At 41.5% G+C, this 25846-nt stretch overlaps 1 protein-coding gene across 5 annotated transcripts in view; it reads left to right on the top strand.

Annotated features, from left to right (window-relative positions):
- The window catches only part of VAV3 (vav guanine nucleotide exchange factor 3), a 308707-nt gene that overhangs the window by 93584 nt on the left and 189277 nt on the right, over positions 1-25846 (top strand). For all 5 annotated transcript variants that reach the window (XM_089686619.1, XM_089686621.1, XM_089686620.1 and 2 more), the window contains one exon: positions 22949-23065. In XM_089686619.1, the coding sequence (XP_089542745.1) occupies positions 22949-23065 (117 nt within the window). The remainder of the gene's footprint in view (positions 1-22948; positions 23066-25846) is intronic.

Raw genomic sequence — 25846 nt, 5'->3', positions numbered from 1 at the left:
AAGTCCCTCATTTGTGAGATTTTATGTCACTTGCTTTTGCTCTCTGGGACAAAAATGATGGAGAATCTCCCCATATGGAAACAGACAGCAAAAAAAAAAAAACCAAAAAAAAAAAACCAAAACTGATGTTATTAGCCGTATATAAAGCAAACAAAGAAACAATAAGTTTGAACTATATTTACACTTTGAGGCTTACAGCTGAAGCCTGAGTCAGTCTAGGACAGGGGTCTAAACAAAGGGCCAGTTTGCTGTCCTTAAGGTTTTAGGGGGCTGGACTGTAGTCACTGGGAGTAGAAAATGCCCTGGCATCAGTACCCCATCATTGGTTTCAGTGGGAGGAATAGTGCCCCATTGTTGATATCAATGAAACGTATAGTGCCCCATTGATGGTATCAATAGGAGGAATGGTACCCCATCATTGGTGTCAGGTTAGTGGAATAGTGCCCCAAAGGCCAGATAAAGGCAAGCAAACAACCACGCCTGGCCCCCCGAGTTTGGAGACCACTGGTCTAGGCAATGATAAGGAACTTTTACCTACCTGATCCTCCGCTCCCCTGGCAAAGAATGCTCCCTCTGCTATTGTCCGTCAGTGTTCTCACATCTAATGAAGGGCTATTGAGCTTTAAGAAACCTTTGTACCTTGGGGACTCACCTTCTGGAAGAGTTGACTTTGCTGCAGCTCAGAGTCCTGTCATGTCCCCCCTACCTTAATTTCTAAGGTATTTCACAAAGCAATTAGCTAGTTTCAGCAGCCAGTAGAGAGGGACCCTCATTGAAGTGATGAATGATGAATGAAGGGTGGCTTATCAGAGCTGCACTACTAATCACAATAGGAAACAAGGAGAGAAGAGGAATTGCTTTTTAATGCTGGTGCTAAATAAGAGCACAGCAGCACACAAGCACTAAAAGTGAAACATGCTCCCACTCCTTATACAGTACATATGTGTGTAATATGCACAGAGAAAGCTAGAAAACAAACCTTTTCCCTGCCAGCATCCTTGACCCTATTTATTCCATCACAGATGGATATTAAAAAAGTCAGAGTTTGAAATTTTGATATTGATATTTTGCTGAATTTGCAGGAAATTTACCAACAATCCCATTGGCTACTACTGAAAATACCAGTTTTGTGTATGTTGAGTAGATTTGGGATTTTATAATTTTTATTGTAGAATGACAAATGATTCCTGACACATTCTGCAATTATTAAAGCAGTATTAATCTGAAAAGCAAACATTTATTGTACTGCAGTTTACTAATTCTTAGATGTGATAGCTATGTTACTTTTCTTATTTAGGCATCTTTCCTTTATTTTCTCCTAGTGATATGGCCATTAAGTCTGTTGTTTTTCAACAGAGCAAGCAGTCTTGCAGATGTAGCATGTAGAGGGTTGACAAATCATTTAACACTGACAGGATGCTTACAGTGATCAGCTTTTATTCATTTATGTAAAATGTTTAAAATACTAAAAAGAAAAACAAAACGTTGCTCTAACTGCTTATAAAGTGTGAGCTGGAGTTTGGCTTCAGTTTATCTAACTAGTTTATCTAATCCCAGCCATGGCACCACCTGCCTGGAGTTTGCATGTTCTCCCTGTGCTTGCGTGGGTTTCTTCCGGGTACTTCGGTTTCCTCCCACACTCCAAACACATGCTGGTAGGTTAATTGGATCCTGTCTACATTGGCCCTAGTATGTGTATGTATGAATGTAAGTTAGGGACTTTAGATTGTACGCCCCTTGAGGGTTAGGGACTGATGTGAATGTACAATATATATGTAGAGCGCTACATTAATTGACAGCATTATATAAGTACCTGAAATAAAATAAATCTAAATCTGCTAACACTAACTAATCTAAGTAACTAATCTAACACTTCCCTCCCACCAGACTGACAATACCACTGTCCAAAGGTGTCTCTGTTGCTCCAGAGTGGGGGCACTCTAATACAGGAGGTGTGTTACTGGCCACATCACCAGGCGAAAACAGAGCGAAAAAGCCAAAGAAAAAGAATACAAATGCAGCCACCATGTCTAAGTATTTGTAAGGTGCAATATATTAAACAATATTAAACCCAAAAGCTAACATTATATATATATATATATATATATATATATATATCTGCTTTCCAAGTCTTAAATGTGATGGCTGCATTTGTTTTCTTTCCTTTATTTTCACTTAGTAATCCTGCCAGTAAGTCTGTTGTTTTTTTTTAGCAGAACAAGCTCTCCTAAAAGTGATCCTGCCAGTAAGTCTGTTGTTTTTCAACAGAACACACTCTCTCAAAATGACAGTGATTAGACAAACCATTTAACACTGGCAGTGGTTCTTACAGTAATCAGTTATAATTTATTTATGTAAAACGTTTTAACTTCCGAGAAGGAAAAAAAACAATTGCTGTAACTGCTTATAAAGTATTAGCTGGAGTTTGGATTGAATTTGTTTAGTTTGTCTAAATGTGCTAGTATGTCACTACCCTCTTCCAGACTGACAATGCTGCTGTACAGATGTACCCCCTGGGCTCATTTATCCAAAGTGGAGGCGCCCTAATACAGGAGGTGTGTTACTGGCCAGAAAACCAGGTGAAAACAGAGGGATAAAAGCCTAAGACTCCGCTCACACTGGGTGGGACTTGGCATTCCAAGTTGCACCCTATTGTCCGCAATTACAGCGGTCATATTGGTGCAGTTCCGACTTGGTTTCTAAAGTAGTACATGAACACTAGAACGAAAGGTCAAAGAGCATGAGCTCAATGGTGGGGATCACTTTTCACTGCTGCTGATGTAACACTAATGAAAGTATGATGTATAAGCCCAAAAGAACAGCGCTGTGAAGTCTGTGATTAAAATCAATGGTTTACCTTCCATGGAGGTGTACCTTTATTGATCAAGACTTGACAAAGCGCATGCACGTGAAACGCATTGTCACGGTTACAAGCCTAGCTTGTGTCTCATGCCCAGGAGTCCACTTCGATCACAGTGACATCACTTCCGGAGCGCCGCAATCCCCAGTATTGCATATTGAAATTCACAACGGTTTTATAATTGGATCAATAAAGGTACACCTCCATGGGAGGTAAACATAGATTTTAATCACGGACTTCACAGCGCTGTTTTATTGGCCTTATAAAGTAGTACATGCACTACTTTTGATGCGATTTACATAGACACCTGTGTCAGATGTCTTGCAAATCGCACCTGAAATCGGCATGTTATCCGACTTTGAAATAGTGCCACTTCACTGTAAGTCGGGCTTGATGTGACCGGGGTGTAAAAAAAGAAAACGAATGCAGCCACCACATCTAATAGGAAAAAGAAACACTAATGCAACCACCACATCTAAAGGTTGGGTTTAATATAGCTTTATAGTGATTGTAATGGATTAAAAAAAAAATAACAAACATGTTTTACCTACAATGGTTTTTCACAGAGCAGCCCCAACCCTCCTCTTCTGGGGTCCCCCGCTGGCGCTCCTGGCTCCCCCCCCTTCTCATGCGGGCGCTCCTGAGCCAGGCTCTGTCTTTCTATTGACTTACACTGCGTGGCTCAGCCCTCCCCCCCTCAACACAGGCTGTGATTGACAGCAGCAGGAGCCAGTGGCTCCCGCTGCTGCCTCTATGTCCACTGAATAGATAAAGAGAGAGCCTACATTTTAGGTTTTGATTGTTTTTCTTTCCTTTCTATTAATTTAGATCTCTGTTTTCCCAAAAATGTTACATAGGAGGCAGAGAAATCCTGTATCTTTTTGTTGCAGAGGCTTAGATGAACTGATGTTGACAATTTTGACAATGGTCCTCTGGTTTATATCCCAGGAATCGGAGGATTCACTTTACCTATCATATGTAGAGTTATCCTGTGAAGTCTAGTCTGTTCAGTATCACTGGCTTTCCAAAGAGCAAACAAGACCCATACATGTTACAGATCACCCTAAACACATATTTATATATGATATTATTTGCACATTTCTTTTCATGCGTGTATAAGTGTATTTATATAAAGATGTCTGTGAGGTGCTGGAATATTTCTCATGTCATGATGTAGACTATAGCAGAATTTTTGTTGGCCTAAAGCCACGCATAAATATATATATAATGTGTGAAAAAGGAACTATCATTTATTGAATCTGCAGATATACAGAAATAGACACCAAAGGCTAAAATGGAGTTTTTTAATTTTGGTGGACTGTTTTTTTCTTTTTTGCATAGTCAGCTTTACAACACGACATGGAGTATGGTTAAAAAGAGCTCCAACCAAGGCATATTGGAGTGGAGACACGGACAATAAAGCACAGATGGCAGAACCTCTGTTAGGTTTTTATTGACCTTTTGGGAAACCTTCCTTTGCATCCAATCCCACTGACTGGTATTCCTATGACAGGAATTGAGTGGAAATCTCCCCGGTGAAAACACACACACGCGTAAAACCTGACAGAGGATCTAACCCTGATGGTGGGCTGATGACTTCACGTACTCCTTATCAGACAACCACAGAAAGCTTTGTATTGATTCATAGAATACAAACTACTGTGAATGGCTGAGCAGCGCCCAGCCCAACTGGCTTTTGTTCCGGGAGCTGGATGGGAAGTTCTCTTCCCAATGCCAGGATGCACATCGCTATATATTGTATGTAGCTGAGGCTCCATACTGAGGCTGAGGCTGCAGCCACTGCAACTGTTAGTTGTTAGTAAATAATTCATTAGGACCAGCTTGGTCCAAAGGAGCTATTTAAAGTTAAAGTGGAACTCCACTCTCTCAATCAACATTGACTATTTTTAATCCTTATGCTGCTAATATTAGAAAATAGATGGGAAAATATATCATATGTATTTGTATTAAACTTGGTTCCCATGCCTAGGCAAATGATGTCATACATCCCAGTAGTCTTCAGGAGGAGCTTTTTCAGTTAAGCACACCCTCCTGTCTACATGCCTGAGCTAAGGGCAGATGGATTCCAGAAAGTAAATTCAAGTAAATGCTAGGTGGTGTTTATCAGAGTGATTTCTCAGCAATATAAAGCATGGAGACACAACTGGATGGGAAAGTTTGCTTAAATATTAAAAGCAAATAAAATAGTGTTTTTGGCTTGTGCTGCTCAGATACAGTGCTGTTCTGCTTTAAATAAAACTTGGAGATCAGTTTAAAGCTGGTTATACGCCAGTTTTATTTCATTGGATATTTTTTGTGAGGTCAGATCAACATTTGTTTTCGACCATAATGACAAGAAAATTTTAAGCAACTGGAAGGAAAATTTTTTTGAAACAAACTCGATTATAACTATTTTTTTAAAATCAGAAATAACGTTTATTAATGGTGAAGTCATACATTTCCAAAATGACAAAGCATGTACAGTATAGTAGCAATGACTTAGTCATTAACAAACCAAACAACATAATAAAGAAAACCTTCCAGTGCCATCAATAAGACAAGAATTAAAGATTCTGCAAAATTACAGAGATAACACATTACAATTCAATTCATTGATAAGGCAATTTTGCATATACAGAACAATAGGAGTATCCCCATAACAGTGGACCCGCGGGAAACAGAGAGCACTGAATTGGTCTTGAGAAAGTGATAATAAAAATTACAATCAAAAGTAACTACAGCAGTCTGTGCATTATTAGATAAAAAGGGGCTAAACCTGGAATGGCCAACCAAGCATCCTAAAGTTTCTCAAAGTTACCCGAACATCCTCTATGCTGGTAAACTAAATGATCATATTGTAAAATAATTCCCATATTTAGCTTCCAATCGGCAACAGTGGGGGGAGTATCAGAGGTCCAGTGCACCAGAATTGCCTTACTCACCTGGAGTAAGGCCTTGGAAAGGGCCTCTAATATAAATGCATCTTGCATTACCAACATATGTATCAGATCCCCATGGTCCCGCTTGCATCTGCCACACAGGGGGTCCTGACGTAGCCCCATCTTGTACAATTTTGCTGGAGTGTAATGAACCCTAAGTAGTATGTGTAGTTGAGAAATAGGATGGGAAACCATCAACGAACTGAGATATACTGAATGCAAGGCAGCCTCCCACTGGTCATCCTCAAAAGTCCCAACATCTTGTGCTCATTGCCCACCGGCCTACTCGGGTGGTTTTCCAAGTAATCTGTCAAGAGCATGCTATAACAACGAGATATAGGTCCCTTGGTCACTGTAGCAGATTGTAAGTAGTTAAAAATAGGGGTATGAGAGGGGTGCCAGAGGGCCGACGGGCCCTGAGCCTTAACTGCATGTTTTAATTGCAGGTTATATCTAGACTGCAAGACATCAAAGGAGAGAAGCTGACCATTGCTAAATATATGCTTCAAATGAGTGATACCATAGGCTTTCCATTTAAAAAACATATTGTAATTTGGCCAATTCTGGTAGTGTTGCATTATTTGATATGGGACTATAAACCGTATGGCCGTAATCTGTTGCAAATGCTTAACCCTAAGTCAAGTTTTTTTGCATTAGGCGGTATATAGGGAAGGATTTATTAGGTTTACAAAAAGATTAAGCCTGAATGCCCTCAGGCAAAGAGCCAGAGACAGTGCAGTGCAACATCACTTTAAGGATAGAGTCATCAACTCCTCCCTGCACGATACCTTTATAAAAATGCTGCAGCTGACTAGCAGGGTAATACAACCATGGGTTAGGCAACTCTATCCCCCCTCTGTCCTGGGTCGCTGCAATTGTTCCAGCCGAATCCAAGGTGAACGACCTCCCCAAATCAACAAGTGAAAAATTGTATTTTTAATTGCAAAAGTTTTTAATGGAATCATGACTGGGGAATTATGAAGAAAGTATAACAATTGGGGCATAATTATAATTTTTAGAAGATTAGCTCTACCTGCCAGAGATAACCTGAATTTGGGCCATATCTTGACCTTATCTTTAAAACGAGACAACAAAGAATCTACATTAAGTAGACAATAATCTAGTAAATTGGCACTGATAAGGATACCTAAATATTTGAAGGAGGTTGTAATCGCCACCGGACAGAAAGTAGAAACCATGGGATCCACAACCCTGTCCAGTGGCAACAGTGCCGATTTAGATCAGTTAATGACTAGTCCCGAATAATGGCCAAACTGTGTAACAATATGCATAATGGAACGTAAGGAAGGTCTAGTGTCTTCAAGCAAAAGCAAGACATCATCAGCATATAGCAATATTTTTTCTTGATGAGTACTATATTTAAAACCCACTACATCTATACTAGCCCTAATGCGTGCCGCCAAAGGCTCGATGGCCAGTGTGAACAAAAGTGAGGAAAGGGGGCATCCCTGATGGGTGCCTCTGGCCAAATGGAAATTTGAGGAAATAGCCCCGCCTTGTCTAATCGCGGCACAAGGAGGATGAAATAAAAGCTTCACTTACTTTATAAACTAGTCGCCGATACCGAATCTCTCAAGAATCCACCATAAGTAATCCCATTCTAGGCTATCAAATGCCTTAGTGGCATCGAGCAACAGAAGCACTCTAGAGCCCCCATTGTCAGTCGGTGTTTGCATATTAATAAACAGTCTGCGGAAATTAGCGGTGGACGTCTGTGGCATGAAACCTGCCTGGTCAGTGTTTATGATAGTGGTAATTACTTTATTTAGGCGAAGTGCTAACACTTTGGCCAGAATCTTTACGTCAGATTGCAATAGGATTATAGGTCTATAGGAACTCAGAGGCCATCTTGTCCGGCTTAAGTAGCAGGACCACCGTGGCCTTGGTCATAGAGGCAGGCAGAGAGCCCCTGTCATAAGACGTTTGAAACACCGTCAAGAGTCGCGGTAACATGGTTTCAGCATACACTTTATATACCTCTATAGGGATACCATCCTCCCCCGGAGCCTTGTTATGTGGGAATAAAGTAGTTGCCTTGACAAGCTCATCTACTGTAATACTGTAGGAGAGTCTAAATAAGATTTATGAGTAGGAGCGAGTGTAGGTAAAGGGGTATCTTCAACATATTCATCCAAGGTCTCTAAAGTAAATGTGGATTTACAAGAATAGAGATTAGTGTAATAGTGGACTAGTTCTTCCATAAGAGCTGCAGGAGTGTTTACCAATGTACCCGTCGAGGAGATCAATGAACCAATGGGTTGTACTGCAGTTTGAGTTTGAATCAGCTTAGCCAACAGATGTCTAGTCTGCTCCACTTCCTCATAAAATGATTGGCAAAGAAACATCGCTTCTCAGCCTGCGAGTTAGTCATGCACAAGAGAACCTCCTGCACCGACAGCCACGGCTGCTTATTAGAGTCAGTGGGGTTGGCTTTATAAGCACACTGCATTAACTGTCCCTGATGAGTAACCTGAGCCTCAAATTTCCTTGTTTTAGTTTTAATGGCAGAGATTTCAGATAGGAATACTCCTCTAAGAAAAGCTTTAAATGCATCCCATATAAGTAAAGGGTCAGAGGAAAGCTCATTAGATTGGAAAAAATGATCTATCTGTTGTGTCACCGCTTCATGAGAAGGAATCAACTTCAACCAAGAAGCGTTTAACTTCCACGAGGCCCAAGGGAGGGACAAACCAGGACCAATACGGAGCTGGATCACCAAGGGGGAATGGTCAGACACACTTCTTGGGCTGTAGGTAATTGTCTTGACAAAGGAACCTGCTAAGAAGTTACCTACACACAAATCTATTCGGAACAGGGAACCATGAGTTTTGGAGAAACAGGAGAACTGATGGGTAGACGGGTACCGTATCTGCCAGTAATCCACCCAGCCCACCTCAGTCAAAAAACGACTAAGGCCAGTCCCCTGAGCCCGGGAGCCCGCAATAGCAGGGGGATGCTTATCCAAAATAGGATCCAGGTACCCACTGATATCACCCAATACAAGTAATGGTACATTAGGCTTGTCCAGCAAAAATTCTACAAGTTGCCTCAGAATAGTAGATGAAAAGAGTGGTGGCACATAAATCACCGCTAAAACACAGATAACAAAATATATCATGCAAAACAAAAATACAAATCTAACCTTGGGGTCAGTTTCACATGCCAACTCCCGGTAAGGTATGGTCCTGTGTATCAACACACACCCTGCGAGAATAAGCGGTGTGGGTGGAGTGCTACACACGCCCAGTCCAAGGAAATCGCACCAAAGCCAAAGTGTCCACAGTGAGATGAGTTTCCTGTAGGCCACAGATAACAGGATGATACTTGCGCAGTATGGTCGATATCATAATCTTCAAGGGGTCATTGAGGCCTCTAATGTTCCATGAAATCAACAAGATGCTTTCCATAACAAAGTAAACGGATCAGAGAAAGGATGATCCTTGTTAAGGGGAAAGTCCACAATAAGTTCCCCCTAGCTCCCCCACAGTGGGCAAGGGGCATACTCCACTTTGCGGAACACTGCATGACTCTTAAAATAAAAATGGCCTATAGGGCATTGAGCACTGGAAAGGTCAAACAAAACTGAGGCACAACAGTGCCTAACAAAACAAATCCAAAAAACAATCAATGAACCCATAGCTCGCATATCCCCTTGGGACAGGCAACCAGCCCCCAAGTGCAAGTAAATTACCTTGGATAATGGTAACTGCCACTCAGCGAATAACATGAGTACACAATGTGACAGCAAACAGAATCAGAGCTCAAATTGTGGCAGTCCAGAAATGTCACTTCCCGGTGAGATAGAAACAAAACATATCAGGGATCCCCACATAATAGTAGGATTATAATAGCAGGAATTAATCGGCAGGATTATGTGGGCGACGAGTTGAGCTTCATGCGTATCCACCCAATCTGAGGCTGCGGCGACAGAGTAAAAAAAGTGTGTTTGATTATTGGCAATGATTTTCAGGCGGGCAGGATACAGCATAGCATATGTCAGTTGAAGGTTCCGGAGGTGGCCTTTATTCGCAAGAAATTTGACCTGCTTGCGTTGCACCAGAAAAGTCAGGATAAAAGGAAATCTTGGCCACATTAAATTGAATATCAGCACACTCCCTTGAAAGACACAGGATGATTTCACGATCCTTGTAATTGAGTAGACGTGCCAGGACAGGCCTGGGTGGTTGTCCAGCCAGCAGCGGTCGAGTAGGGGTACGGTGTGCCCTTTCTACTGTAAAAAGAGGAAAAAACGTTTTTTTGCCAAAAAGCTCAAATAACCAAGATTCGAAAAATTACGTGGGATTACCACCCTCAGTACGTTCAGGCAGGCCCACAATACGCACATTGTTGCGTCACAGACGGTTTTCAAGATCGTCCATTCTGACATTATTAGCCTTAGCCAAAAGTGCCGTAGAATGGGTATCAAAAAGCAACGGGGGTAGTTGATCTTCCCAATCACTTATGCGACTTTCCTTAGCTGTGGTCCTTTCTCTAATCTTCTGAATATCATGGTGGAGAAAGTTAACCTCTTCTCTCAGACCCCCCACTTGCACCGATGCAGTACAGTGTCTTACAGCTCCTGCTCAATATTATCAATGTCCTTCTCAGCACCCCGCTCGACCCTTATGTCCACCTCCTCTCCCAGGAGCTGCTGCTGCGATGGTGTAGTAGGCCGCACAGGGGGAGAAAGGGTGTTAGTCCCCTGAACATCCAGGTCCAATGACCCTGTAATCCTCAGGGTATAATAAAACATGTCCCTGGAGCCCTCCTTCCCTGCAGGGTGGCCCGGCTTACCAGACTTTCCAGCGCGCTCTTTCAACTTATCACCTCCTCCTCTGGGCGCACGTTGCGGCTGTGGAGTGCCGGCTCCATGATGGATGTCAGGGCCAGCCGGTTCTTTTCTGTTTTTCCAAGTCATCATGGCAGAAAAAGGCTCACCCTTGGGAAGTGGAGGTGCTCCGGACTGGGACCGCTGCACAGGAGCAGTTAAAAGTGCAAAAATCTCACCTGTATAAAATCGGATGAGACAGAATGGTTAGCGGGAGCTCAGTGAAGCACAGCTGCTCACATGCCCTGTGTGGCCACGCCCCCCCCCTCAATTGTAACTATGAATGTGGTTTTTGTCCAGGAAAAATCATACATAATGTAATGAAACCTCTTTAATACATCTGGGATTCCATTCAGACATGTTAAGTAAGCATATAGAGACCCTAGATCAGAAACTTGTACAATTTATTAAAGTGTATCACTAATTTGCCATCAACAATATCAATACCTGAGCACATATATTTTTTTCACACAAATAGAGCTTTCTTTTGGTAGTATTTGATCATTACTGAGTTTTTTTTATTTTATGCGCTATAAATGAAAAAAAAACAAAAGCTAAAAAAAAATATTTATTACTTTTTGCTATTTTATATTTATTTTTATATATATATATATATATATATATATATAGTTGTGTTCAAAATAATAGCAGTGTGTTGAAAAAAGTGAATAAAACTCAAAATCCTTCTATTAGCTTTTATTTCCATACACACAAATGCATTGGGAACACTACACATTCTATTCCAAATCAAAACATGAAGAAAAATATATCAAATTTGTGTTGTTCCTCTAAAAAAATTGAAGAAAAGTGAATATTAGATTGTTCAAAAAATAGCAGTTTGTATTCTTCTTTACAAACTCAAACATTCACTGTATAAACTGAAAAATGTTTAACGATTTTGCTTTCCTTTGAATCAATTAATATTTAGTTGTATAAGCACTGTTTCTAAAAACTGCTGTACATCTGTGTTGCATGGAATACAGGTATTCCAACCCAGGAGGATTGGACTACATTCCACAGTTCTTCTCTATTTCTTGGTTTTGCCTCAGAAACTGCATTTTCATGTCAACCCACAAGTTTTCTATTGGATTAAGATCCGGGGATTGGGCTGGCCACTCCATAACGTCAATCTTGTTGGTCTGGAACCAAGATGTTGCACCTTTACTGGTGTGTTTGGGGTCGTTGTCTTGTTGGAACACCCATTTCAAGGGCATTTCCTCTTCAGCATAAGGCAGCATGACCTCTTCAAGTATTCTGATGTATTCAAACTGATCCATGATCCCTGGTATGCAATAAATAGACCCAACACCGTAGTATGAGAACCATCCCCATATCATGATGCTTGCGCAACCATGCTTCACTGTCTTCACAGTGTACTGTGGCTTGAATTCAGTGTTTGGGGGTCGCCTGACAAACTGTCTCTGGCCGCTAGACCCAAAAAGAATAATCTTACTTTCATCAGTCCACAAAATGTTGCGCCATTTCTCTTTAGGCCAGTCAATGTGCTCTTTGGCAAATTTTAACCTCTTCAGCACGTCTTTTTTTCAACAGTGGGACTTTGCAGGGGCTTCTTGCAGATAGCTTGGCTTCACATAGGTGTCTTCTAATTGTAACAGTACTCGCAGGTAACTTTAGACCTTCTTTGATCTTCCTGGAGCTGATTGTTGGCTGAGCCCTTGCCATTTTGGCAATTCTATCCATTCGAATGGTAGTTTTTCGCTTTCTTCCACGTCTTTCAGGTTTTGGTTGCCATTTTAAAGCATTTGCAATCATTTTAGCTGAGCAGCATATCATTTTCTGCACTTCTTTATATGTTTTCCCCTCTCCAATCAACTTTTTAATCAAGGTACGCTGTTCTTCTGAACAATGTCTGGAACAACCCATTTTCCTCAGAATTTCAGAGAGAAATGCACTGTAACCAGCATGTACAACATTTGCTGCCTTCCTTCCTTCCTTAAATAAGGGCAATAATTGCCACCTGTTTTTCAAAGAATGAATGACCTCACTAATAGAACTCCACACTACTATTATTTTGAACATGCCCCTTTCAATTAGTGATTCAATTACACAGAATCAGCAGCATGCATGTTATTACTGTTGGGTCTGTTGGATTTCTATTACTCTACTACACCTGCTAGTAAATTATTTGCCATGTAGAAATATCATTTCTACCAAAAACAGTGATTGATCAGGTTAGTGATGTCTGACTGCTATTATTTTGAACACAACTGTATATAATGTATTCTGGTACATGTCTTTGGTAAAAAAAAAAATATTGTGTATATTAATTGGTTTGCATGCAAATTACAGTGTCTACAAACAATGGTATAGATACTGGATTTTTTTTATACTTGTAGTGGCGGCGATCAGTGACTTATAACAGGACTGTGATATTATTGTGGGTGTTCTGACACTTACTGACACTGGGAAGGAACTGACTAACTGCCACTGACATCTGCTGTGAAATGAATACAGTGATCAGTGCTATTAAAAAGCACTGACTTAAAATGTATAAATAAGCGAGCGCCTCTCAAGAACAATCAGCAGCTGTACACCAAAGGCACCATATAAGACCTCCCAATAGACAATGTATAAAAAAGGTGCAGCGCTAACATACAAATAGGCAACAATACGTATTAAATATGTAACATCATATGAAAACATATAAAAATTCAAAGTGACATAGTGCATATACATAAAAGTCACTACGTTGTGTCTGATAGGACGTGAGGAAGGGATTGTTACATCCAAAGGAAAGTTCAGTGAGAGGATGTGAGTTGGTTCTCAAACAATCTACTGCTCTCCAAGCACCACCGACTGTGTGCACGGTGATAAACTGGGGGTACAAATTACGCACTCACCAGATGCGCAATCTTTATGCGCTTTTCTGTACAATAACATGAACGACATCCTTTCCCTCACACAGGGTCTGGTCAAATCTAGTCAGGTCCCCTTCTTTATTCAGCACCTTGCGAACGGCCTTCTCCTTAGCTGACCACCACTCTCCAAGACAACCTGGCTCCCGCAGGAGCTCAGAAGAAAGTAAAGAAGGCCAATAGTGCAGTACGTCTTATAGGTACATTTATTACCACAATGGTAAATACAAGGTATGCAATAGATAAAAGAACATGGAGATACTGACCCCTAATGAAGTTGCCGCCGGGACCCCACGTGGTGCCGGCGGTGTAAGCGTCAACAGCTGAAGCCTGACCCAGACGCGTTTCGAGCGATAGCTCAGTATCTCCATGTTCTTTTATCTATTGCATACCTTGTATTTACCATTGTGGTAATAAATGTACCTATAAGACGTACTGCACTATTGGCCTCCTTTACTTTCTTCTGAGCTCCTGCGGGAGCCAGGTTGTCTTGGAGAGTGGTGGTCAGCTAAGGAGAAGGCCGTTCGCAAGGTGCTGAATAAAGAAGGGGACCTGACTAGATTTGACCAGACCCTGTGTGAGGGAATGGATGTCGTTCATGTTATTGTACAGAAAAGCGCATAAAGATTGCGCATCTGGTGAGTGCGTAATTTGTACTCCCAGTTTATCACCGTGCACACAGTCGGTGGTGCTTGGAGAGCAGTAGATTGTTTGAGAACTAACTCACATCCTCTCACTGAACTTTCCTTTGGATGTAACAATCCCTTCCTCACGTCCTATCAGACACAACGTAGTGACTTTTATGTATATGCACTATGTCACTTTGAATTTTTATATGTTTTCATATGATGTTACATATTTAATACGTATTGTTGCCTATTTGTATGTTAGCGCTGCACCTTTTTTATACATTATTAAAAAGCACTGCCACTGTACTAATGACACTGGGCAGGAAGAGGTTACCATCTGGGGCGATCAAAGGGTTAACTGTGTGCCAGACAGTGTGATTACTGTGTACTGTGTGGTATTTTACTAGGGGATTTGCTGCTTTTTATTCCCTCCTTTTCAGGGACATAAAAACCAGCACATCCACGCTGACAGGAGAGAGATCTGTGTTGTTTACATACACAGATCTCTCTTCTGTCACTCGTTCCCCTGATCGCCGGGTCTCAGCCATGAATCGCTGAACAGGGCCTGGTGATTGACATGTAATGGAGTCAATGACAGCGTGGGAAGGTAGAAAAGCAGAATCACGTATATGGCCTACCTGTGGCAGTAAAGCTACATGGGCTGGCTGGAAAGTGGTTTAAAGAAGGATTCCAAGGTATGGATATTACCTTGACCAGTTTAACTATGCATATACCATACCTGGCTGATGCCCCTGGAAGCTGGAATCAATGAAGCAGACACCACTACTGCAGTGATCTCCACTCAACTCTGTCCCGTGCCAAGTGGCTGCTGAGGTACATTCTCAACACAGGAGGTCAACCACTCGGTACATATGCCTTTCCAAATGAATGCAAAGCATTCTGTGATTGGAAGAAGAGGCAGGGAGGTAGCATCATGCTCTTCATCAATGTCTGATACAAACCTGGAATTCCTTTTTAAAGTCTAAATTTACCTAATATTACCTACAAAAAAAAAAGCAAGCATGAGGACATAACTTCCCTTTAATGTGATGTGCCCCTTCTGTGCTTCTGTCTTCTAATTCAGTAGAAATCTTCCTCCTCCGTTGTACTCTTCTAGTGTGGCAGGGGTTAACAGAACTGGGGAACTGTCACAGGATGAAATGTGATCTATGAATGAAACCTAGGATTGACCTAGCAATCATCCACCCATCCTCCATTCATGGATTGTGTTTCATTCATAAAAGCCATAGTAATGGCATTAAAGACTGGAGGAGCTGGGTGGAAAGATGGGTATAGTCAGGCACTCTGTTAACCCTTGACAAAGTGAAAGATTAACACTTTATATTGGGACTTGTGTATGATGTTGATAGAGGCCAATTAAATCTAAGCTGGCACTGTAGGGTTACGTTTACCAAATGCTGCTATTTTGGTGGTTTTCCTTTCATCGTTCTACTTCATGTTGGTCTCATTATAAATTCTTCATGTTGGAATTGCAGCTGATGATATGGCCTTGAATAATGCATCTGTTTTAATACGGAAATAAAAAAAAATGTGCTTTAAATTGATGTTTTTTTTCAGTTTGAGTGATGTTTAGGCAGATAAAAATCCCCATGTTCCCACAGCCCCTTGTAGGGCAACTGTAGTGGGAACTCTTCATTTTTTTAATTTGATGTTTTAGGGGATAGTGCCATATATTCAATTGACAAAGCCCCCATTCACTATATAGAAAGGATCTCATATATTGACCCAATTTCCTCAGATGTAAAGCCCTCACTTATTGTTTATATAGGTAGTTGTACTTATAGGATGCACAACAGATCCCCTACCATTGGAGGCTGACCATGCATATTAATCTAGGATTAGATTTGCCTTTTTAATTACTTACTGTGTTCTAGTGTTGAAGTTGGCATATAGCAGCATGCAAACAGTTGTACAGCAATCTCTCTTGATTTCTGAGGCTGCCAGGAAATACAATTAATTAGTTCCTTTATGTATAAGAGTTCATTCATGCGTCTTATTAGTGGCTTTAGTTCTTATAGAGTCATTCAGACAGCATATAATGATTTATAAAAGAAGTAAAGCACGTTCCTTTTGAAAAGTGAATTTTGAATGAGGTGAATGTACGTGAACATGGCAATGCAGGCTGCACTTTAGCCCTCTTCCCCAAATAACTATACTTGAATAATTAAATTTCAAGTAAAGACACACACACATTTCTTTTTTGGCATAAAATGTTTTGCCCGCTGAACTTTTATTGGTAATTACACATAACATAAATTAAATTTGCAATATAATTTATTCAAACATCTTGCACTTTAATTATCAATCATGAATAAATTTGCTCAGTCTTTAAGGACTCGAGCTATCTGAAATAATTCTATCAATAAGTCCCCCTTTTCTATAGAATTGGTGACACAAACCACATAAATAGTGCCTTGCGACAAGTGAGGGAGGTTGGGGAGCCCATTGGCCATCTCTGACCAACCGTGGAGAATTCATTCACGGAGTGCCTTTACATAATGAGCCCTCCAATATTCCAGAATGTTCCAAGGTCACATGGTTTTCCCGCTTTTTTCCATGGTCACGTGCTTAACCCCTTGGCGCCAGCGCCTCCCTTACCTTTAATGGTTTCAGAAGCCGGGAGGCGGGGTGGGGTTTTAGGGTCATGTGACTGAAGTAATTCACTGCCACAGCAGTCACATGATCAGGAAAGGTCCTGATCGAAAGAGGAGATCGGGACCTTTCCGTGAGTACCGGACATATGTGCTGGGAGCACGCAGGGCGCAGGCTCTCAGCCTGTATGCTTTTCCTAATTGCACACAAAAGTGCGGCCGCTTGGCATCTAGGGCTAGACGCCGGGAGGCTGCACATTTGCATGTGGCTGGCGCCAAGAGGTTAATCTCTTCCCGTTTTTTCCTTATCTGGTTTCTTAAAGGGGCCCTAACCTAATTTCTATCTATTTCTGAGGAGAATTTTTTATTTATTTATTATTTATTTTAAATATAGAGGGATGGCGTCCGCATACCCTTGCTTTTGAGCATTTTTCATTCTATTTGAAAAGAATGCCAAATCATGTGCCAGAAAAATGAAAATAAAAACAAAAAAAAAACAAAAATACTGGTTTTACTCGCAAATAATTTTTGACAATTGAAGTCTGCATGTATTCACCTCCTTTATTAAGCTGGATGAATTTTCACTTTGCAAAGTGAATATTCTCTACTTTTTAGTACATTAAACTAATCTCCCAGTGTGGGGTCACCAAGTTATTATCATCCACACTTTAATAATCAAAGGTCCTCCTGCGCTATAAATGGAAGTAAAACCTAGCCTTAAGCTGCCAACACTCACCAACTGAAACCTAAAACAGTGTAAATTACATAAATAAATAGTGTAGCGCTCATAATAAATACTAAAAAATGTATGTGACCAATTCATATAATACAACTCTAAAAATGATCAAAAATTCATACAATCAAACACTTTATAGCAATAGTGAAAAAATATAAATGGTGTCAAACTTATAATAAATAGCTGTGTTCCGTAATAAACACTCGTGTTCACACTCTAAATAAATATACCAGGTGTCTAAAAATAAATACCGTGCTCACACACCTACTGTATAAAATAATAACTAGGTTATAATAAAACCTTTATAAAGATAAAGTGCTATAGTGCCAAAACAGTGCAAAAAAGTGTCCACTCTTTCAAAAAATCAATGAAAACAATGTCCTTTTGGTGACAGACATAATCATGCAATGTGTAGGGGTAATTGACCAATTCGTGATTGTGCCAAAATCTTCTCCTATTAGCGGCTAGATTGCCTCCTCACCTCCTCCCAGTGACCCCTAGGGGCCAACAGGCTTGCAGGATCACCCTGGATCCTTAACTCATATAGACCAGCAGCTTCCTTCCTTCAGTAGATCTCCTTATGGGGCTCCTATTTCCCCTGATCAGCCAAGGTATCTCTGAAGGACAATGGCTCACCAATCCAGTGAGCCAAGAAAGAAAGACCCTCTAAGTGTAGTACTTCAAAAAACGACTCCTTTATTAAAAGATTGAGGAATAACACTCACAATCCTAGCAGTCCTCTCTCCTCACCGATGTGTGGGTACACTGCATGTGTATGGGACTTCCTAGGTGTAGCAAGATGGCGTCGCACGCCGGAAGTGTGTCACCACGCACCGGAAACTGCGGACTCGACCTAGTTATTATTTTATACAGTAGGTGTGTGAGCACGGTACTTATTTTTAGACAGCTGGTATATTTATTTAGATTGTGAACACGAGTGTTCATTACGGAACACAGCTATTTATTATAAGTTTGACACCATTTATATTTTTTCACTATTGCTATAAAGTGTTTGATTGTATGAATTTTTTTATCATTTTTAGAATTGTATTATATGAATTGGTCACATATATTTTTTAGTATTTATTATGAGCGCTACACTATTTATTTATGTATTTATATCATCCACACTTTACTGTTAATCAGTATGTTGATAACAACATCCTAAGAGTCTGCGGATCTCTGCATACCTTAATCCCTTCATGCCGGTGCCTCCCGGCCCTTAAAGGTGTTTCTGATGCCGGGAGGCGGGGAGGGGTTTAGGGTCATGTGACTGCCGTGATTGGCTGTCACAGCAGTCACATGATCGTGAATGTTCCAAAAGCAAGGAGAGATCGGGACCTTTCCGTGGGTCGCTGACATATGTGCTGGAAGCGCATGTTTGTTTACAAATGGTAAACAAATATGCAGCCGCTCGGCGTCAAGGCCCAGCTGCTGAGAGGCCGCATATTTGCGTACGCTCGGCGTGAAGAGGTTAAATTAGACTATACATTCATCGAAATGTGGCCGGTTCAGCAGGGACTGGCCACATTTAGATTCATGTATGGGCAGGCTGGTTGTATAGAAGTCAATCTATCGATCGACTTGTGTAGAACCAACCTGTTGGGTTTTTCCTGATTGATCAGTGCAGCTGTCTATAGCCAGCAACACTGACCATTGTGTTCTGACGGGTGGGAAAAATAAATGTGTGGATGAGGGAATGAAGGCGTTTTATTTCTTAAATAAATAAATGCCTAATGTATGGGCTGCCTACATTTCTGATAGCTTACATGGCAACCGGAACTTAGTCTTAGTAGGAATCCATGCAGGAGTATTTCTTCTACGGCCCTCTCATCTGCCATGCATGCCTTGATGTATATAGTCCTCATGCACACTGGACGCTTTTACAGCGGCTGTTTTTGGCTTTTGGAATTTTTTCTACAGCCTGTAAACTCCCCAGCATGTTATCCTGTGTCCATGCACACATAGGCTTTAATCAGCGTTTTTTGGCAGGCGTGTTTTATGGCTGGAACCCCCCCCCCCCCAGAGCTAGTGGGTTTCCAGAGGAGTGTTTTAGCTGTAAAAATGTTCTGCGGTGTGATGTGCAGAATCGGATCGCATAGGTTTGAATACCCATGTGATCCAATTCTAGTGTGGACCCAAAAAAGGGTCCTGCACGTTTTTGGTGCGGGTGCAGTGCGATTACAGCCATACAAAATGTATGGCTCAGATCGCTCCGCACACAAATCACATGTGATTTGCACAGGAATTCAGTGCGGTTCGTGTGCAAATCACATGCAATGTAATGCACCGCATATATGTGAACCCAGGCTAAAGTTCGTCTTCATTGCTAGTAGTGCCTCTTGCGTTCCTTTTTTTACTGATCTGGATTTAGATACAATGTTATCTATGGAACTGTGCACACAGCTGCATAAATATCAGTAATAGAGCAATAATTACATGAGAATGCCTAAACATTTGTAATTACCACAATTTTCTGGGCGAAGTGGTGCATTATCTGACAGAAATGCAGGGGTGCCAATATTTTTGGCCATGACTCTATATATGCGCATATTGCAATACTGGCAATAAAGAAGAACTGTACACTTTGTATATGATTATATACTATCCTGAATATACAGCTTCAGCACCAGGTTATTTTTCAGCTTTCAGTGCTAGTTTAACCCCTTGACACCGAGCGCATGCAAATATGCGGCCTCTCGGCGACTGGGCCTTGACTCCGAGTGGCTGCATATTTGCGTGCAATTAGAAAACATATAAGTGCCAGGAGGCTCCGGCGTAATGGGGTTAATAACCAAATTTATAAAGCGAATCATTTAACTACTAGAAGTTGGTCTAAAAAATATTTTTCCTTTACTAGCCTAAGAAAGAAAAATTCAGGATACTGTCTGCAGGGGCCCGTGGGTTACTTGGATGGGTACTTACAGGCACTTCCTATGTGTTTACACTAGAAAGCAGCCAGACTGCCAACAGTATGCTAAGGCCTTGTGCACACACGGTTTTTTTTTCTCCTCTGGACGCCTTTTTCTCCAGGGGAGGAAAACACAGGTAACAAAATGCACCTAAAGTCATGTTATGCATGTGCATTATTGCTCTTTTGGTGGTTTTTCTGCCGAAACACTCCTCCCATGAATGAGCTGGTGGTGTGTTTCTTTTTCAGCCTCTAAAACCCCTGTGTATGCATGGACACATAAGCTAATCTACAGGGGCATTAAGGCCCGATTCACATATATGCGGCCTTGCGGGCCGCGTTTTGCACGGGCACGAGAGCCCATTCATTTGAATGGACTCCCATGCCCGGTGACATGCAGAAAAGAAGTCCCTGCACTTCTTCCGAAAACGTAGCCCGCACGGGAACCTTGGTTCCCAGTACGGTTGTGTTTTCCAGTGCGCGCGGCGTGCCATTAGAGCTAATGGCACCCGCCCACGGGTCCGCATTCCTCTGAGCGGGTGGTGCGGCTGCACAGATTTTCATGAGGATCCGCAGCGGCACCACCCTGCCAGATGTGAACCTAGCCTTAGGGTCCATGCACACTAGGGGCAGAAAAAACCTTTGGTAGAAAAAGTAGCATAAAAATGCTCATAGTGGCTCATATCCTGCAAGAGTTTTATGAGAGTTTATGGGCATTTGTTTTTATAAGTGATTTTTTCAAAAACAATCCCCTGTGCTCATTATTTCAATGTACACTCAAAAACGCTAAATGCTCCTAAAAGTTGCATTTGTGTGCGTTTATGAGCATGTAACATTTTTTCTACCTGAAACTCCCAAAAAACGCAATGCAGAAGGGTTTATTTTCTCTGCCTCTAAATTCTCCTCTAAATGCTCCTGTAAATTCCTGAATGTGCACGGACACATAGGCTAACATCGAGCTGCTTCTACAAGCAAAAAAATGCAAAATGCCTGTATAAGCAGCAATGCCCAATGTGGATGGACTCTTAGGGCTCATGTACACAGGGCGTTTGAAAAACCCTTCTGACTGCTGGAAACTGATGGTTAAAACTGTCAGTTTAGCTGCGTTTACCTACCGCATTTACGCGCGTTTAGCCACGTTTAGCTGCGTTTGCGTTTAGAAGCATTTTTAAAAGATAACAGGAGACCCTCCCAAATGCCCAGAATGCACTGCAAAAATAGTAAATAATTAACTATTTCAGACATTTTGTGAGAAATAGAGAGAACAGAAGCAGGGAGAGCAGTATGTTTTGAGATTACCTGTCTTTTCTGGTTGTATTCACTATGGATCCCATCATGAGCATAATGCGGCACGTTCTACCATTTTTTCCTTCACACGAAACCTGGAACTGACTGCACTGGTGTACCAGGTCCATTTGAATATATGGAAAACACTGTGCATGCATTTTTGATGAAGAATAAAGGCTCTGGACAGCATCTGGATATGGACCAGCCAAAAAAGCTTCTAAATGCAAACACGCATAAACGCGTTTACAAGTGTTTGGCATTTGAAACGCCGGTAAACTGTACTCCTGAACGTGATTTTTGTGCTTTAAAGAAAATGCCTGTAAACTCAACTGCCTGTAAACTACTGTAAATGACTATGTATACATGGACACATAGGAAAACATAAAGGAGAGTTTAGGGGCTGCTGAAAAAATGCTCAACTGCTCCTAAACATTCAGTTTAGCAGCTGCAGTGTACATGAGCCCTTAGAGTCAGAAAAAAAAATGTCAAATGCCTGTTAAAGTGGCGTTTTTGACATCCTGTGTACATGAGGCCTAACATAAAGGTTCACATTGGCAGAAAAGAGTAAAAACAAAGTTCCATTTGCCAAAAACAGCCATTGAAGTCACTGGGACTGTGTTGATACTACATGCCATTGCGGCTTGGTATTGCAGTGCAAAATTCTCCTTTGGAATCATGAAAAACAAGCATTCAGGAGGTGGCAGTATCGCCTCCTGAACACCTGCAAACCACCACTCATCCGCCTCTTAAAAGTGATCCACCATTGTGAATGAGATCAAAAAGTAAAGGGGAAAAGATCTATGATTTTAGTACCTCTGTTTTAAGTTTGAAGTTAAATTTATGCACAAAGCTTTTAGATACAGACGTGATTGAGGGCTTGTCTTAATGTGCTTTTCCTGCTTGTGAAGTACCGTATATATACTAAATTTAATGTGCATAGTTTGGGTACGCTTTAGGAAGAAACAAAAAGTTTAGATTGGTAAATAGCTTTTTAAGCAAAAATTAAATATTGATGCTAAAATTATGAAAAAATTTACAGAAAATAGCTTGTACATTGTAATGCATTATCACTTGATGTAAGCCTGTTTTTTACCCATCTGTAAGCAAGTACTGGAAAATGAAAATGAATATGTTATTTTGTAACACTGACAATCATCATTTTTTTTATTTCAGAATATGTGCTTTTATACTGTATAGGATGAAAATTGTGCCTACATACTAACTCAATTGTGTTTTTAATATTTTACAGTTTCTTTGCCTTAAGAACATTCGGACATTCTTGACTGTGTGCTGTGAAGCCTTCAATATGAAAAAAAGTGACCTATTTGAAGCTTTTGACTTATTTGATGTGCGGGATTTTGCAAAGGTATTTAATATACATATACTGTATGTATAATTTTAATAGACTGAGATAAGAGTGAGAATGTTTTCTATTTATTTTGTAAATTATACAATCCCAGAATGAACCCCATTTTGTCTGGATTTTCACATTAATATATACAGTCAGGGATGGAACAAGGATGAGAGGGCAGGAGGGGCTGCTGCCCCAGGCACAGGTGTCATGTGAAGGGGGGGGCACCACTTGGCGAGTTCCTGCCACTACAACCTGACATGGGTAGTTACAGCAGCATCACTACTCTTGTCACATTAGCAGGGGCAGTGACAAGCAGCTTAGAGCAGGATGTCACAGTTTAGCTCGGCATGTTACAAGCACCGCTATTACAAGCAGATTCTGGAGAGCAGAAGAAATCCGGGAGGAGGAGGGCTGTACTCTCTCTGCCCTCCAGCTCCTCATCCTCCTGCCATTGATCGCTCCTTCATCGAGACTGGCAGATCGGGACTGCGCAGTGTTTGCAAACCTGAGTCCTGATGGAGTCCATACCCTGCAGTAGCTGGCATCTCTCGCCACCTCCACTTGCCCTAGGCTCCACCTCAACTCTGGTGTGCCAAGGTGAGGAGGAGGCTGGGGGGGGGGATGGGACATCACACGGCCATCTGTTGCGCTGAATCTAGGGTCTATGTGGTTGAGGAAGAGACTTGCACTGGGAACATGGGAGGAGGGGGGGGCAAAGTAAGAAAGTTGACAGTGTGCTAGGAGGGGGGAAGAAAATGAGTGAGAGGTTGGGGAGGGGGGGAGGGGATTAATGTAGGGAGTGACTTAGGGGGTTGCTGGGAAGAGTGATTTGGGGGGGATTTGTGCAGGAAGTGGGTATAGAATTGTGATAGTAAAGGAAATTTGTTGTTGAAGGGGGATTAAGGGGGAAGGATTTGTGCTATTAGGGATGATTGGGGGGGGGGGGATTTTAGCTAGGAGGGGAAGTTAAGGGGGGGGATTTATGCTGGCGGAGAATTTGTGCTCATGGGAGATTCAGGGAGGGGGTGAATTTTTTTGGCAGGGATTTGCATTGTGAAGGGAGATTTGGGGGAATTTATGCTAGGGGGAGAATTTGTGTTCATGGGGAAATTGGGGTGGGGTGGGGATGTGCTAGCAGAATCGATATGGGGGAGATGTGTGCTGGGAGGGGGGTTTGGGGGGACGTGCTCTGTGCTAGAAAGGGACATTTTTTGGCGAGGATTTGTTGGGAAGGGGGATTTGGTGGGATTTCTGCTGGGGGAGGATTTGTGGTCATGGGGAAATTGGGGGGAGGGGGAGGATTTGTGCTGGGAGAGGGGATTGGGGGAGCTTTGTTCTAGGAATGGAATTTTTTTTTGCATTTGTTTTTGGGAGGGGGATTTGGGGGGAGGGGGGATTTATGCTATTAAAGGGGAAATTTGAGGGGATTTGTGCTATAAGGGGACATTTGAGATGGGGGGGGAGTTGTGCTGGGGAAGGATTTGTGTTTGAAGGGAAATTTTGGGGGTAGAGGGTTTGTTCTAGAATAGGTGATTTGGGGGGGGGGGGGAATTCATGTTAAGAGGATTAATTTTGGGGGGAGAGATAGGATTGGCGCTGGAAAAGGGGATGGGGGTCAAAGAATTGTGGGAGGGGATTTTAGCAGAGGGGAGATTTGCACTGGGAGGAGAAAATTTGGCTAGCAAAGGAAATACACAGTATGCTTAGAAGGTTAGCATGAAGAGTATTGGTTGAAGAAATTTTTGCTGACACGTAATCCCCAGAAATCCTGGGGGGGGGGGGGGGGGCGGCACAGTTTGGCACCTTTGCCTTGGATGCTAGATGACCTCGTCTCGGCATTGTGTACAGTTTTTACCTATTTATGTTCATAGAGGTGAAAAAATACTCATGTGAATCAAGTTCACCTTCTCACAATTCCTACAATTTTGGTCCGCAGGTAAATGAAAAAAAACCAAAACCCCAAAACAATTATTGTTCAATTGCTACCTATACATTAAGAAATAGAATGATGTGTCTGTTCTCAGCACAAAATATGGATCAGTAATTAGCACAGATGTTACATTTGCTGAAGTTATAGATAAGTTTAGCGTCTGATTTGCCCCTATGTTGTGTTTATGTCAAATAACTTATCAAATTCATAGGCATTAAAAAAACTGATTCTTTACTTGAAACTGATATTGAAGTGAGTAAAGCTAGGGAAAAATTACGAATTTAGTAAATCAGCTCCTTGGCATGAAATACATATTTAATGCATTAAGACAAATGTCCAAGGCAAGACAAGTCAATGTGATTGTAAATACTATTTATTTGTTGAGTTATTCCTTGTGTAGTACATAGTCATATCTTTGAGGCTTGGTGTTATCAGTTACTTTCATCCTTTACATTTTCCTGTACTTGGAAATGTGCTTAAACCACTAATATTAGTATTTTCACTTTGACCACATACTTAGATCCTGTTTATTCATGCTAAAAGTTTACTATCTTACTATCAAAAGCAAGTCCTCTAAATATAATGAAGCTGTGAAATCTTGCGGATCCCATTTAAATTAAAAAAACGCCTCTCATTGCTGGCCCCAAGATTCAACAGGAGATATCCACAAGTCCATTTACCTATACATGTGTGCCCAGCATACTCTCTTATGCGAATGTCAACCCTTGCTATCACTTTTAAAAGGCAGTCCATCCCTTTATATCTTCTGTAGTGTCCTGTTATCCAGTAAGGCTGTCCTTCATGGTGATAAGTCAACAGGACGGGGCATCCATAAAAGTGTTAACCTTTGTGTGATAGAGATT

This window comes from Staurois parvus, unplaced genomic scaffold (assembly GCF_062004578.1).
Source record: "Staurois parvus isolate SC_StPar_1 unplaced genomic scaffold, SC_StPar_1.0 ptg000402l, whole genome shotgun sequence".
NCBI classification, from domain to species: domain Eukaryota; kingdom Metazoa; phylum Chordata; class Amphibia; order Anura; family Ranidae; genus Staurois; species Staurois parvus.
This window is presented reverse-complemented; position numbering and strand designations above follow the sequence as displayed.